General features: G+C 34.1%; 1 protein-coding gene across 1 annotated transcript in view; it reads left to right on the top strand.

The window, feature by feature from the left end:
* LOC129229956 (O-acyltransferase like protein-like) overlaps positions 1-17407 on the top strand; it is a 39181-nt gene extending 21774 nt beyond the window's left edge. Inside the window, exons 7-11 of the mRNA XM_054864338.1 lie at positions 579-704; positions 1035-1146; positions 4804-4990; positions 12731-12873; positions 16464-17407. Of these exons, the coding sequence (XP_054720313.1) occupies positions 579-704; positions 1035-1146; positions 4804-4990; positions 12731-12873; positions 16464-16739 (844 nt within the window). The 3' untranslated portion in view covers positions 16740-17407. The remainder of the gene's footprint in view (positions 1-578; positions 705-1034; positions 1147-4803; positions 4991-12730; positions 12874-16463) is intronic.
* Positions 17408-17666: the final 259 nt, after the last annotated feature.

Below are 17666 nucleotides of genomic sequence, written 5' to 3'. Positions count from 1 at the left end.
ACAGGCTTGTGAAATCAACGAAAATAAGTGCTTTTACAGTATCTAAATGAAAAAAATTTAGAATATGTTTTACAATTAATTTTGTCTGCTTTAAAAATATGTTTTTAAAATTAATGTTCCGAAATATTAAGTTTTAATGGTATCTTTGAGCACATTTCTAGCTGCATAGATAATTGATTTTTTGATAATTTCTTCATAGCTTATTGTATGATTTCGAAAATATTACAATTCATTAGAATTTATTATACTATTATTATTTTGTGGTATTTGTAAGAAAAAAAAACTGAAAAGAGAAATCTAAATTTATAGAAAATTTAAATATTTTAATGGTTTAAAACCTATCTGTAATGCTCAACTGAAAAAAATGATTTTTCGAAGAAAGAAATCAACTTCTAACTCTATTTATTATAATTTATTTTTTTGGACTAAAGAAGGAGGGGGCGAGCACGTTTGGTATTTTACATTTGAAGCAGAATAAAAGATCGCGTTACTTTTTGTTTTTCTTTGCATTATTTTCCCAAAGCAGTTGTACTATTTCCATGGAACGTTTTGCAAAATATTTTCTTTTATTCTTTCAGGTTTCCGAAATTTGGAATCTTTGTTACTATAGCAGCTGGAATTATATGCAACATAATCGTAGGAGTACAAACTGCATTAAAGCATTTTCCACCAACGTACTCCATTTATTACTACCACGATAGAGAGTAAGAATGAAATATTCTTTACATTTGATAATTCTAATTTTAACGATTATAAATTAATGGTGTTTGACTGTTTGAGAAGCCTAATTTAAAGCGTAAGTAAAATTACCTGCTAATATATGAATGTTTCAAAGCTTTAATTTGATAACATTATGACACATAATACTATTAAACGCACGATTTTAACTACTTTTAAATTTAAGAACCTATGTAAAATCATCAGACTGAGTTATGCATGTGTCAGGTGACTAATTATACAACATAATGTAACATTCTTATGAAATACTTCATATTTTTATGCTCCTCTGATTTTAACGATGTATTTTTCCCAAGGTACTTCGAAGAGCCAATTTACACTGCCCCACTTAATCACGTGCTTACTTATGGAATTGGAATGATATTGGGATATTATATGGCAAAAAATCCCGTCCTCAAGTGGTCTAAGGTAAGTCGCCTTAGATTCCATTTAAATACAGTATATGAAGCGTGTAGCAGCCAATGTTAGTATAATAATCCGACCGCGTAAAAATGACCCTTGTCAATCATTTGATAAAACGAAACTTTTCTTTCAATCAGGTGGAGAAGGAAGAAAGGACGTGTGCCATATTTTTGAGTTCAGCAACATTTTGGCGATATGAAAAAAAAAATATTCCTAGTATATTTTCGTTGTGTGATTATTTAGATCTGAAATGTTTAAATTGCAGCAGTAACTGTATTGAGTTGGTGAGAAAGTAACAATTGAACCCAAGATTTTCGGAAACTTCGGATCACAAACACCCTGCCAACAACCTTAGATCGGCAGAAAGTTTTAAAATAATCCCTTAAATGGTTTAAACAGAACAGAAAAAGTTATTGTAACTCATATCTTTTTGTGAAGACAGAAATATGTATTTTTCTTTTTTAAAAAAAGTTTTTTTTTGAAGACAACCTTTTTTTCCAGCCATATACGCTTCATATAATCGGGCACGGGTCGATCCTCTAACTTCTAAAGCGGATCGATGGAAAAAAATTAAAAAATCTTGAGTAAATTGAATCAAATTACCGAATTTTCAATAAATAGTTTTATAAATGCTAACTTTAAAATTTCACCAATGTTTTTCAGTGATAAATGTCAAATGAAAAAAAAAAATGTTTTCTGGGCTCCGTAGAGTAGTATTTGCTTTCTTTAAATAACTTAAACATCGATGTTTTACTAAACAACATTTTTGTTCACTAAAGTGTATTATTAAACTCCCTCTTTTCAGCATACAATATTTGGAAAACATACTCCAACTTCTATACGGATATATGCAGTCTTAACGTAATTAATTTCTGTTTAAAGTTAGCTATTTTCCGAAGAAAACTTTTTGGTAAAACCAAAAGATAGAGTTTCCGACAAAATAAACACATGAATTAATACGATCGTAAAAGTATCACAGCCCCCGACAACTCTTATGTAGATACTGATTTATTCGGTCGTTAATGAAACAGAATACAGGGCAGTGTTGTTTTCTTTGCGGTAACACTATGCTCGCAAAGAAACAACTTTTACGGAGTTAATCTAGTGAGAACTTGCTATAGAATATGGCATGTTTAAAACTGCCACTGAGTTTTTGTCCTAAAAACAGTCGTTTTAATACCCTCTTAAATGAAAAATAGTCTGAAAATCAGTCGCCAAACAAGAAAAATTGTATCTCAAATAATCTTCCATCATATTTTAAACGGTATTGTAATTAAATCATGCCACATATACTTTGATGAATAGACAACTTCAAATGCATGGATTACATGGATATGCGGAGCTCTCTCCAGAAATGGTGTTCCCGACGTCATCATCCCGAAATCATGCTACATATACTCTGATTAAAAGTTTTCTTTTTTTTTCATTTATTTTTCGCTCCGATGAAGAGGGTCCTCAAAAATCGAAGGGCCGCCTCACGTGACCGGCCAATAAGTTTTAGGGAGTCGATGTCATGCCGCTGACGGCTTTCGCTCAACTCACCGCCTTAATTGTTTCGAATTTTTTTCAAAAACTTTCTTTTTTTTTCTTTCAAACAGTATTTTTCGCATAGTTTGGCAGACCTGAGCAAGTTCGAAATTAGAAAAGTTCGGCTGATAATATTTGAAGCTGAAGCTTTTTTTTTTACATTTCTATTTCTTACATCTGTCGTATATTTTTGCATTACATTATAGTCCCTTTTAGCCTGAAATAGCGGCAGTTTTTTTTTAAATAGTCGTTTTTGTCTTGATTTAGGCTAAAATAGTCTTCAACTCTTCAAAATAGTTGCCTTTTTAGTCGGCAGTAGCAGCCCTTCATGTTGTTTTCTTTGCAGTAATACTATTCGCTGAAAGAAACAACTTTTACGAAGTTTATCTTTTGAACTTGCGACAGAATATGGTATGTTGTTTTCCTTACGGTAATACTACGCTGCAAAGAAACATCTTTTACGGGTATTGTGTCGCAAAGTGAAATTGCCAAGATAAGTTATATTTTCCAGAATGAGCAAGCAAATTGAAAATGGAATTTAATTATTTTCAAGAGAGAGGGAGAATATTTTCGGAAGTTCCGAGTATATTGCTCCATGGTAACTCAAACTCAAGTTAATGTAGTCGGAAGTGGCATTCAACAATTTGCATTGGCGTCAACAAAGATGTAATTTTCAAATGCTTCTCTACTCTATAAGTTAAAAAAAAAAAAAGAAGACATAAAAAAAAAGGAAGACATCACTTGTTCTAAGGGAATTTCACCAACCACGGTAGCAAATTTTGTTTTCACTAGTCTGCGCTGCAGATTCAAAATTAAAAAAATGTAGTTTGAAAGATTTAAAAAAAAAAAAAAAAAAAAAACATTAAATTAATTGTAAAACCTGCATCGGCACCGAGAAATGCTTAAAAATAAGGTGCTAATGCAAAAACATTCTACAGTATGGGACCCCAATTTCGGAATCACGAACTTTTTATCTTAAATATATTTAATTTTTTTAAAAATTTATTTGTTTGTTTTTATTTTTTTAATAGTTTAAAATCGGGAATTACTTGTTCAAAGAACAGTTTTCTCTGTTAAGCTTTTTTTTAAAAACATTTTTTTCGATGCCACGTGTTATAAGTAAATATGCGTTTTACTATCATTGTACCGGAATCTTTTAACATACACTTTCTGTTAACGATAACACATTTTTCTCTTCTCATAAGTATGCAATACAAAGCCTATTAAACAAGAGTGCAAAATCATTTTTAGTAAAAATATGATTTATTTATTGTTTAGATGGGCACGTCGCATAATAAGAAAAAGGAACATACGCGGACAATACGCAGTTGCAAATTATTTCAGACTTTTGATTTAGCAGAATTTACTTTCGTTCAGATTGATCAAAAAATAAAAGAAATTTTGCTGGAACATTAGCAAAACCAAGGAAAACGTGACAAATACCGCACGACAGGAGAGTTTTCACTATTTTTTGAGTCAGAACTCGAAATTAGGAAAGGTTGCCAGTCCCAAGCATTTCGGATTTGGGGTCCTGTACTGTACCTGTGTATTTGGATTATGTCCCAGAAAATACGGGGAAAATCTTTTTTAGCCGAAATTTTAAATGCTTTTCTTCAAAAATTGTAGGTTTTTTTTCCTCCCAATACTTTGCAGACTTTCTCAAGAATCTACGTCGCACATCGCGTTGTTTCTGCTACCAGGGTACCTAAAGCCCTGAATTGTAGAATAAGTGGCGATACGTCCGCCATCTTGGGGTTTAAACGACTTTTTTCCTATGTTTTCTAAGGTGAAGTAGCGTATTTTGCTTCTACTTTCTTATTAACTCCATATTAATCCACAATCAGGAAGCAAAACACGTTGTTACGAAGAAAGCGGATTTTAGCCCCAAGATGGCGGACGTGTCGCTACTTCTTACATGATGTAGAGCTATAGGGGTACCAATCAAGGCTTTCCGATTTCTTCGCTAAAACCGGGTTCTTGTTCAATCAGGGCTCGTTATCAGAAGCAAGTTCCACTGTCATTCAGAATCCTAAAAGTTGCTTTTCGAGCGTGCCATCTCAAAATTACATGAGATTAAAAACTCGTAATAAATCCCATTTCTTGTTAAATTTGAATGATGTTTTTTCCTTTTATCAGAAACATGTAGTCTTTGGATGGATCGTTTCCTTGTTGTTGACTGTAGGAGTACAGTTAGTGTGTTATGTTTGGCATGAGGGCCTTCAGCCTGACCCAGTGGCAGCCGCCATTTACGCAGCAACACATCGCACAGCCTTCACACTCGGACTGGCATGGATCATTCTTGCCTGTACACATGGGTATGGAGGTGAGTGAAATTCATAAAAGTAATATGTAATGAAAATCCTTGTTAAAAATATTTTTGAGAAGATAGCATTTTTAAAGATAAAAATATGTTTTTAAACATGTCAATAGCGCAGCTAGAAACTTGCTTCACCCCACCCAGAAAGAAATTTCTCGCTACGCTACTGGTATATATAATTCGATCAAACCGAACACAGTCGTATTGACTGAGCCTATAAGTCGCTATTGACTTGATGCTCTTAACGCCTAGTGGCGCATGAGGCCGCTAGCGTGGCATTCCATCCCGACTGGTTTAATGCCGCCTTACTGGCACGCCCCCAGCTTGACCAACCAAAGGCATTTCTTTCTTGTATGGCCATCTGACGCCATGTTAGTTTTGGACGCCCGCGCTTCTTCTTGCCATCAGGGGTCCACGTGAGAGCAGTTCTTGTAGGGTCTATTGCCTGCATTCTGAGAACATAAGTCGCTATAAAGGTGGAAAATTGTGTCTCAAATGATCAGTTGGGGCCGTGGTAGACCGATCGGTAGAGTGTCGGATTCGGGGCCAGAGGGTCCTGAGTTCGAAAACCGATGGTCGAAGACCCACCGTCGTCATTAAAGGGGACTGGGCGACGTTAAATATGCTCGTGGTCTCAATGTCCTCCAAGTGAAACGATACCTCTGGGGGTGCTAGCACCAGGTAGTTATTAGCTCCTGGTCTAGTTCTAAATTCTCATTAACTGTTCGATCCGGTGATGGTGCTGCCATCTATCGGTATAAAAAATAATGGAGGCAAGGCACTTAGTATGCAGTCCTCGACATAAATACAGTTGCAGTCAGTTGTGACTCGTAATCGAAATGATCAGTTGCTACATTAGAACACTTTCGCCTTAAATATTAAAACTGATGCTTTTAAGATTTTATTCAAACATTTTTAAGAAATTTCAGATTGCTATGCTATCAAACACCAAAAGTTTACTTACCAAACATTATCGTCTTAAATCAGTACCAGTCCGGTTATGACATCCAGAGACTGCAGTTTCAATTTTGTTATGGTCTCATCAGTCAGGTACTGTCAATAACCGAGCAATAGGCCGATGCTAGCTCATTGAAGCTGAGATTGCCAACAAACTGTTAGATAAAGTAAATTAAGCACACCTGCGAATCAGCAAGCAATGGTGCAGTTCAACTCGTAAAATAAAGGTAAAGGCTTAGGTAATAAGCTCTAAATTACCGTCGTGGGCCAGCTTAATGGGGGTAACTTACAGATCAGTAATAAATTTGTTTTAAAAGACTTAGGGTTTGCACACTCTTGAGCCACGCCTCATTTTGTAAGGACTTTTCCACCAGCGATTGCATAAAATTATCTTCTAACTAATGTAGCATGAACTTATTACAAAGCAAACTGATCTTTCTGGCACACTGGTGATAAAGTCCTAATAAAAGGGATGGGTTAGGTTCAATAATGGATCTTTGAAACTAATTTGGAACTGAATCAAAGAGGGAATGCTTGATAACTTCTAGCAAATGAATTGTGAATTCAAAAGAAATCAATATAGATCTTTCTTCTACACTGGTGGTTTGGGTAGAGTTTTTACAAAATGGGGCGTGGCTTAAGAGTGTGTGGACTCTGGATTTTTGAAACTAATTTGGTGCTGATTTAAGAAGAAAATGCTTAATAACTTCTAGGTAATGATTTGTGAATTAATTCATTAGAACGCAAAATAATCTTTCTGGTATTCTGGTGGTTCGAATACTTACAAAACGGGGCGTGGCTAAGAGAACGCGAATTCTGGATTTTTAAAACTAATTTAGCATTGATTTAAGGAGGAAATGCTTGCGAATTATTAGCTCACAAATTGTGAATTCATTTGAAAGCAAAATGATCTTTCTGGTGTACTGGTGGTATAAAATGGGACGTGGCATAGGAGTGTGCAAACACTGGATTTTTGAAACTAATTTGGTACTGAATTAAGGAGGATTTGCTTGACAAGTAAATGTTATTAATTGATAGCATAGCACCTTAGATCGATAAAAAATGATCAAACGAAATTTTAAAATCATCAAAATTGATATTTATTAATACAAAAGTATGTAGCAACTAATGTGTTTCAAAGGGAGTATAAGTAATTGGCATACTGTTGAAATTTAACCATTTCAACTGAATATGGGCAGAATTTTGTTAATGAACGATTTTTGCGAGAATGAATGGACTTGTTTACTTCTTAACTCGCTTTCTACACAGAGTAATATCGTCTCTCGTATAAGTCTGGCAGTTATAAGATGAAACCTGATTATAGGGGAGTTAGTTCATTTCTTCTTCTTAAGAGAGAGAACAAGCAGCAAGAAGTGAAATTGCTCGTATTGACGAGGAAACTTTACATTTCTTGTTATATTTGTCATTTGAATCTTGTATTCTACGCGCAATTTATTTCTCGTTGTTCACTTTGTCCAGAAACGGAAAGATGATTTTAACTAGAGAGTGCATTATAATTCTAAACGCACTAAATGTACTTGAAAAGGAATGGAAATGAGTACTTATGAGTGTATTCCAAATCCAAGAACCAGATATTGTCCGTTACAGATAAAGACTTTAATTCTTTCTCAAACCAGTTTTTTTCGCCCTTATTCTATAATTCAGAGCTAGAAGAGCGTAATAAGCCACATAATCGCTACTTTACAGGAGAGAGGGAAAATGTTTTTCTGGAGCATGCAAAGGATGGGACGCGCGCTCTTTGGAAAACACTGGGGAAAAATTACAAAGGATTTTTTTTAGAAGCGCATGGCTTGATGCAGAATAGGATTCTACATATAATGCAGTAATAAAAGGAAAACCGCAATTTTTGGATTTACGCTAGTCTGGCTCTGAGGTTCATTGGTGTTCATCTTACTAGTGCCAAATTATAGCCACTATGGCTGGTCATCAAAGGCACATAAAGTACTAAATATGGCGCGAAGTTCTACAGTTGCCATGTTATCCCGAAGGTGTGGATGTGTGGGTAGTGGTAGGACTTAATATTTAGTGCAATTATGCCGTGAGCACTTAAGTAATTTCTACTGTTTGTGAAATCTTAAATATAAATGGAACTGCTGATGTTGGATGATAACTCTGACAAGCAACAATGGGCAACAGAACATGTTTACAAGTAACTAAAATTAAAAATTAAAAAAAAAAAAAAACGACTGAGTTGCAACTGTAGAATCAAGAGGGAAAATTAAAAATCTTTTTGAAAGCCTTATACAGTCGGAACCTGTTTAAACGAACCTCTATTTAACGAATTTCACGATGTAGCGAATTTTTCTTTTTCCCCCAACCAAAATGAAGACAAAACCCCCTATTTGCCGAATATTAAATCCCGATTTAAAAAATTGTTTTAACAGCCGAATTTTTTTTTTTTTTTTTTTTTTGTTAATTTGAGTTAGGAAATGTTGGATTGGGATCTATAAAATTGTTTGCAATTGCGGACTCGGATACATCGGACAGACCCGCCGTTCTTTGAAATTTCGGTTAAAAGAACATCAAAGCAATGTGAGAAAACAACAGCTGAATAAATCCAGTATTGCCCAACACTGTTGGGAATCGAATCACTCTTTTGATTTTAACTCTTATCAAATTATCCAAAAATGCCCCAATTCGTTGGATCTTGATTTTTGGGAATCTTTCCACATCCCGAGGAACCGTTCTAATTTAGTTAACGATCTTACTGCATTTCCCTATTTTTCTTCTGTGTGGACTCCTTTGTTAAAATCGGTTTAGTTTTTCTATTATTTTTATGTAAACGTCGTACATTTCGTACTTTTATTTTTTTCATTTTTTGCTTTCTTATTTCGTTTTGTGATTAACTAATTCCAATACGTTTATCCTTCACTTTGTTTTTTCCTGCATTTCTCCATTTGATACATTGCTTCCAGACATAGTTTTTCCCACTGGTAAATTTATTGCTAATTTATTCAGAGTGGTTTCATTTTTGGACTTTCTGCATTGTTTATGGGTTTTCTCGGAAAATTTATTACTTAACGGTTTTTTTCCTGATAGTATTATATAATAAATTTTGCCTCCAGGTGTCATTTTATCTTTTTTGTTTTGTTTAATTTCTATTTTTTGATATTTATACTATCTCCTGTTCCACCGTGTTGCTTTTCTCGGATGACTTTTCATCCAGAAGCTCACACTTCTTTGCATTGAAAAAGGTGTTCCTTGTAACACCGAAACACGTGTCTGCAATATTTTGCAATTTTTGTGCTTTATAACGTTGGATTACTGATTTTTTGAATCAAGGAAGTTATCAAATAGCTATTACATAGTACTTCAAAATCTCGAAAGTAACTAGTGTAGTCACAGAATGCTGAGTAAAAAGTCTATACACTTTCTAATTATGGATATTTTTGCGCAGTTGCTTATTAAGAATTTTAGATAAGCTAAGTGTTTTTTTTTCTTTTTTTAAATTTTTCTCACACCTCGATATTACGAATAACCCTGATTTAACGTAAAAGGTTTCGGTCCCGATGAATTCGTTAAATCGGGGTCCAACTGTACTATTAAAAATCAATTTCAAGTATTTTATTTGCTAACAAAGAGAAACAGGCAACAGATAAAAATTTTAAATTATTGCGTTTACTTTCCTTGTCGGCCAAAAATGAATTCGGTTACCAATCGCGTGAGGCTTAGCAAAGGCTTAGCCGTTATTAAAATCGGCTTTAAAAAACGATATACAGTAAAACCTGTCCACAACGATACTGTTGAGACCTAAAAAAATATCGTAATAGACAGGTTATCGTTATAGACGATTTGATTATTCATGCTGACATTTTGCTGGGGCAAAAAAAAAAAAAAAAATGTTATAGACAGGTTATCGTTGTAGACAGTATCGTTATACACAGGTTTCACTGTAATTCGAATTCTATGTAACATGGAAGTTCTAAACACATTCTATGAGAAACGGAAAATAATTCTCTTGATTTTGGTGATAAATTTAAAAATTTTTAAATATGTTTTCACTGCAAAAATCGCGAAAAACTTTTTAGAGGTTTTTTATTAATATCTTCGTCAATTAATGGCATCCGAAGACGCAACCTAGCTAAGAATACTCTCGATCAACTCTCCTTTCGAACAAAATTTTTTTTTTTTCAAAATTGGTCCACCCGTTTCGGCGCTAGAGTGCCACAGACAGATACACACTGTCTGTGGGACTCTAGCGTCAGACACGACAAACTTATTATAACCCCCATCCTTTGTGTGTCTGGGGTTAATAAAATGATGTTTGCTTTGTCGCACAGTGGGGCGAAAACGCCCATAAGCGCTTTAAAACCTCTCTCGTTTATTTGTTTACACAGGCATGTTACTATGGAGTTTTTTCGATTTGATTGGACTCAGGCCTCAGGGTCCTAAGTTTGCAGGTTTACGCAGCTAATTTCTTTTCAGGGTCTTTCTACAGACCATTTATGACTAATTAATACTAATTTCTAAGAGGACATAAGAGGAAATTTTTTGTCGAGTGTTTTGAAAAAAATAACCTTGAATTCCCAAAGTTTCGGTGCTGATCCAAACCGATTTTCGCTTTGAGAATTCGATTACTCATTTTTTTTTTCGTCCTATTACTATCGTTGGACACGAGAGAAATTCAATATACCCACCTTCAATAATAAAAAGAATTATAGACTGCTTAAAAGCAATTTTTGTAAATTTCCGCACTCATGCTTCTTTAACTTTCTAAAGGCTCCATTTAGCCAGAGCCTGATTACCGCAGGGGCATGGGGGACACAGGCCCCTCCTCTTAGATTTCAGGGGGCCCAAAATCCCTTAAATTTATCATGCTAATTAAAAATAAATAATGATTTCACTCAGAATCTAAAGTACAATGATGTCATTGATATTTTTGCAAAAGCAAAGACAAGGAAAAAATCTCTTTATTTATTGATAAAAATTCCCCTTAAAATCTTGATCTCTTTGCAAATCCTAAAACCACTCCAAGTTCAGTCTGTATTTACTATTAAAAGTTATATCATAGATAACATTGATATTTACAGTTCGCTGCAACAGGCAAAGTTTAACCACATCATATATAATTATCGTATACTATATCTCTTCTACTTTTTAAATGTATGATGCTATATTCTAATATGAGGTGCCACCAAATTTAGCAAAGTTGTGTTAATGTGCAAGTATCCAAATATTTTTTGCTTCATTTCATAAAATAAGTGGGAATGGGGGGGGGGGACACAAAATTAATTTCATGCCCAGTGTCTTCAAACATCTTAGTCGGGCACAAGGAGGGTCCTGAAATAGAATTGTGCCCCATATCCAATGTCAGAATGATCGGGCTCTGCATTGTAGTGGACGAAGGGCTCTAAAATTCCAGTTCTGATTGCCTAAAAGGTAGGCCTGTGCAAATTTATTAATCCTCACTTGGTTTAACATAGGGGGAAACAAATTATAAGCGCTTTTTGGCGTTTTCGTCCCACTGCGTCGTCGCCTTAAACTACAAGATCCTCCTGAAAACCAATACAAGGGATCAGGAAAAGAGCCAATTTTGATCATGGAAATTTTTAATTTTTGAAGATACTTAGAAAATAAAATTAATTGGCTGTCTTCACTACGCATCAGTGACTTTTTTTTAAATATTATGGGCAAAATCAAGGTGAGCATCAACCACCATTTGGGGGGGGGGGATGTATTTTTCGACTGTAGGAGAAAAAATAATTTTTTGAAGCATATTTTAAGAAATTAAACTAATTTTAAAACATGAAATAGTCTGACAGGGAAAGCGATGCATTTCAACTGGTCTTTGTACCACAAAAATCAATTCAACAAACTCATTACATGAAAAAAAAATTGTAAAAACATCGAGAACGCACGCGTCAGTTCGGTAACAAATGGTTTCGACTTCAATGTCACAGACATGACGAATTTTTTGCAGTATGGTAGCTGAACATCGCTAATATGTTTATGGCAGTAAATTCAGTTTGTATTGTGCAAAAATAGAATGGAAAATTAATTTATTTTACGTTACCGACAATCTTTCCTGATCTTTCATTTGGTAGAGACAGAAAAGAAAAGATTGAAAAAATCTTATTTGTAATACTATGCATCAGAAGTGGAAAATTTCAATCAAAACTTATACATCACTTAAAAGGGCTTCTACCCACACAATCCTTTGGCACCAAATAAATGTTTTGACTAGAAATAAAAATCTGCGCTACCAACATAATAGGATGCTTGGGACAAGCATTACTTAATAATTGATGTAAATTCATTTTTTCTGAAACACAAGAGTCAATTCTCATAGATGAACATCAAGCACATTATTTGCTTTGGTATTTGTTATTGCAGCAACGTTTTATAATGCAGAGGCTTTTTTCTTTTTTTTTTTAAGATTACGATTTAAATGCTGTACACAATCTAATTTTGAAGCAATAAAAAGAGTTCCAGTGTCATAGTTTAAAGTAAAACCTGAAAAATGTGTCATGAACTGAATTTAAGACGAAGTTTACTATATGAAAAAATATGTATATATATATTTTGGTTTTTAATTGGAAGTGTTTGGGAAATTTATCTGGGCTTTAAATCAGCACTTTTTGTGACAAATGTAACCTTAGTTCAGTTACAACGCAAAGAAGCATAAGAAGCGATTACTTTTTTAACGATAAGCACATTTAAATAGAAACATTAAAATATTTGTAAAGTGTATTATCTAGAATCAAATATTTCTTGCAAATAATTCAATTGGCACATTTTCATATTCTCACCCTATTACTCTCCCTTTAGGTGCTTTTGCAAAGATTTTAAGTTGGAAAGGATTCGTACCACTCAGCAAATTAGGATACTTTGGGTACCTAATTCACTATATCGTCATCACTCACCACGTATCTATGGCACGAGTACCCCTCATGTACTCACATTATGAAGTGGTAAGTAATTATTTGCTTATTGAAATAAAGTCTTTTTGCTTCAAAAAAAAAGAAAAAGAAAAATTTTTGAGGTTGTTCTCCAGTATCTGTTTTAGTTGTAAAGATAGGATTTCGGTCCTTTTAGATGCCATTGCTCAAAAGGCAATTAATTTTCAATTTTCAGAATCAACGAAATTTACCGCCGATTCCGCAGTAAAAACTAAATGGAAATATTGCCGAATAAAAATGCTTATTAATGCAGGGATTGGTGAGTGAATAAATGGGGGTATCAAATCATCTAACAAAGGGAAATACCGCAATAAACTAATGCAAAGTTAAGAGATTGGTTCCCAAATCAGTACTAAACATTAAAATCAAAGTTAGAAAAAATAAATTTATTTAGAACAACAATTTTTTAAAAAAATCAGAAGAAATAAAATATGAAGCGGGAGTTTTCATGTAAAGTCTGAAGAGTTGGTTGTTCTGGGAAAAGATAAAGCAAGAAAAAATACAAATGGGTCAGTCTAAAGAAAATGTTAACTTTTGAACACAAATATTTTTTAATATTGCAAGCTTTTGTTTTCTTTTTTTTTAAATTCTTACATTCAAGTGTTACCTACTAGAAGCAACCATAAACAATGACCCAGCTCAGTTTCAATTATTTTACTCATAAATTAAAAAATAATAATAAAATAAAATAATGACTTGTTCACAGGGAAAAGAAAAACTTTTAATGTTTAAAAATTGAGGCGAAGTTAATATAAAAGTAGAAATTTTGTTAATTGTGCAAACAATGAGCTATTTTAATGATTAGTAGGAATCTAATATTAAGCTCTCCTTATGAAAAGTACGGCTTAATTAGTAGTTATCCTTTTAATTCAAATGTGTGTTAAAAAATAATATTTAGTAAATTTGAGAATATACAGGCAATTGATAATTTTGGTAGATTGCTTAAATTGATGTATTTCCTCTCCATCAGTTATTTTCACTTCAGAAATAATGACATTGATAAGGTCTGTCACAGAGGTGAGGAATTTTCCATTAATATAGGCCTAATGGATACATTTCCCAGGGAAATGTTTTTTTTTTCTTCGTTACTACAACCTGTACATGATAAACACATGAAAACATGTTCACTTCTTTTTTTTTTACATTAATTTACATCTCTGAAATTCCAGTTCACAATAAACACACTTAGTTTTTTAAATAAAATCTATGCTTTGCGATAAAACTCTCACAACTTCTTTATGGCTGAAAGTAAACAAGGGAGCTCGTATCATGGAAAATAAAATTTGATGTCATTACTGCCACGTGTTAATGAGGACGGCATTTTGTGTTTAGGTAACGGTAACGGAGGTGAGAATTTATTGTATGACATGACTCCTTATCTTACTAAAACAAACTAAAACACATTAAAACATTAAATCTACTTAAACAATTAGTATTTGACACACTTGTGAAAAGATTAATAAATAAGTATATACTTTTCATTAAAGAATTTATTAAACAACATAAACAGTCCCACAAGGTGTGTGACATACCACGGAGGTGAGAATTCACATGTTGTGAACCAAAAATATACTAAAATAAAAATTGTTATTAAAAATTTGTTGGCAGGTTTAAATAGATATATTTTTGATAAAATAAAAAAGCACTGTGAAATGAATTGTTCTTTAAAGTTTTATCTGTAAAAGGCATGTGACAGAAAAGTTACACTGTTTGAAGAATGACCTAAATGTGAGGACCAGCAGCAGGTTTAGGGCCCCGCTACGCTAGTCCTAGTCAGTTTATTTAGCAAAACTGAAGCACCACTAAATGGCGTCCATCATTACTTCAAAAATCCAAAAAGGGACAAAAATGTACTTCTACCCACTTAAAGTAACACCATTTAACTAAACAAAACTTTTGACAACAAAAATTTAAAATATATTTTAAGTTAGATTTTAATGGATTGATGTGTATGCTTCCCTTTAGCCAGAAAAGAAGCTTTTGCAACAAAAAATGGCTGATTTGACACAAGCCACAATTGTTTCTCTTTCCTATGCACTGCTACCATTTAGTAACATGAATTGAAGTTATAATCTTCCAAGTAAATGTACATTCAGTTGGTATATAGCCTTCTACTTTTAAAAGATTGGATATGAATCTTATTTTAGGACATTTTTGTTGGAAGTGCCAATCACTGGTGACCTGCCAATTACTGGGGGCATTTCCCTACATGTAATTGATTTCAGTATATAAGCATGGCTAAAAAGAGTTTAATGTATTCTCGTCAATTGTCATTTTGTTTTGCAACAAGCAAAATGTCATATTCTTAATTATCTTTCCTTTACCATCTTTCCTAGAACAAATTTAAATTTAAAAATAATATGTATGAACGTTTAATTGACAAAAATGGCTGATTACTGTTTTAGCATTTTTGGATGTCTTTTCATCCATAGGCTCAATTATTGTGCATTGAAAAAGGAGTCATTTGAAGCCCCAAAACACGAGCATGCCAGGGGTGTTTGTGATCCAAAAGTTCAGGAAATTCCGAAAATTTTGTTTTGCCGTTTTCGAAAATTTTGAGCTGACAACACATTCTGAAACTGAAACATTATTTAAAAAAAAAAAAAAAAAAACTTTTTGCATGATTTCAATGATTTTTGTGTGTATATTTGAAGAGTTTTTAGGCGGAGGGGGGCGGGGGTTGAGCTTTCTTCTAGTTTCTGAAAATTTCAGTCTTCAAAAAATTTTACTTGAGTCCATTTGCCTAGAGTATGCATTAATCTGTGATTTTTATACAATTAAACCTTGTTATATCTTATTTTACTTCTGTTGTTGTTGTCGTGTCTGATGACGTGCAGAGTGCGAAAGGTTTATATGGCTCCAAAAGTCTTGATAACAAGATCTGCTAATTCTGGAGCCTGATGGCTGTATAGGATTTCAATTGGTGGTGCTCCAAGTTTTAGAAGGGAGCGAATAATGGCCTGACAATTATATAAAAACATGATCCTGGGTGAGTTGTAAATGGGGACAGTGCTTGCAGATGGGATAGGATCTGTTATTAGTTGGTAATATCTTCATGTCCTTGAAATGTCCAGTGCGTAGCCTAGCTATTGTAGAAGAGAGGTTTCTTCGGCAGTGAAGGTCGGGGATTGTTGCCTTGCTGAAAAGCTGATCGTAGATCCTTCGCATGGCAACAGCATTCACGTCTGTGAAAGTGGCTGTTAGAGGTTGATCTTGGTCACGTGCTTCCTTTGCTAGGGCATCTGCACACTCATTTCCCTCGATTCCGACATGAGCGGGGATCCACTGGAGAACACAAGTTATGTTGAGTGAGTGGAGAAGAATATTAATTTCTTGCGTCAGTCTTGTCACACCGTTTTACATATGGCCTCGAGTGCTGATTTTGAGTCATTACTTACATTTTACTCTTAAATTTAGTTAAATACCTTTATGCTTGAAATGTATTTTGACCCGCAGGATTCAGCTTACTATAAAGTGTGGCCCTTAATTTTTTTTTTATTTTAAATTTTTAATGTTTAAAAATATCAGTTCTTGTTTGCTTGCATTGCTTGAATCATTACAAAATACAAAGTACTAATCCTACTAAAATTATTTCTTTTCAGTGGATGCGATTCTGTGGCTATTCATTCTTAACATTCCTATCTGCTTTTGTACTTTATATCACATTTGAGCAACCTCTGGTGTCCATAGAATCATTATTTTGGCCACGCAGACCGGATGATTCGGCAAGCCAGATTCATTTACCACGGAACATTAAAGTCAGTGACCTTGTTGTTGTGAAGCACAGTGACAATGAAGCAGAAAATAGCATGAGGCCATCTTCAAACGGATCATCCTTATCACGAAGAGAAGCAACTGACGAACATTCAAGGCTTTGAAAAGAACTTAACACATTATACAAACAGTACAGTGATTGGTTGCGTTTATTTAGAGCAACTGGTCAACTGCGGTTAACCAGTGACTTACCATGAGCATTCTAATAGTGCTACTGGTTAACTGTTAGTTGCCAAAGTTGTTCTAATAGCTTCACTGGTCATCCGCAATTTAAGCTGTTTGATAGAACCACGAGACATTTTCAACCAATGCATATTAACCAAAAGCGTGCGATGGAGCATCGGCTTGTCTGGTAATCAATCAGTTAATAACCACCAACACATTAGCTGTCGCCCGGTTGCTCTATATGAACGCAAGCAAAATCATACCTGAAAAGTCATGTTAATGTTCAGTTGAGACTTAATGATGATAGTTTACTCATTCCCATAAAGACCACCATTTTGAGCACACAACAAACACACTGGGGAACAATTTTTAACAATTTCTGTTGAATTAAAATTTTTGAGTTGCTTTAGAGTTGAATAGGCTTGCTGATTTCATTGCTAAATTTATTCCACCATGTCAGGAGTTTTCTCTGCATCTTATGTAAATGAGAATGCGATTAATTACAGTGGGAGAGCATGTATCACAGAAATTCTTACTGCTCTCCTATTAGCTGAAATAAATCTTTTCAGGTTGATATTAAGTGATCCCTTTCTGAAATAATATTACTATGTGTCAGTGGCGCAGTCACGGTGGGGGGGGGGGGGGGTTAAACCTCCCCCCCCCCCAGAACGCCCGGCACATATTTTTTTTCTTCACATAATTTTTTTTTTTCAAAACGGTATCGGTTTTTTAAAAAAATTACTGAACGGATGATACTGAAATTTACTGAATTGACTAAGGTCACATGACTATTTTACCTGCCATGTGTGCCGCCTTTGTAAAAGGATAACGTGATTTTGTCACGTGATCGTTTTCTGTGACGTCAT

Source organism: Uloborus diversus, chromosome 9 (assembly GCF_026930045.1).
Source record: "Uloborus diversus isolate 005 chromosome 9, Udiv.v.3.1, whole genome shotgun sequence".
In the NCBI taxonomy this organism is placed as follows: domain Eukaryota; kingdom Metazoa; phylum Arthropoda; class Arachnida; order Araneae; family Uloboridae; genus Uloborus; species Uloborus diversus.
This window is presented reverse-complemented; position numbering and strand designations above follow the sequence as displayed.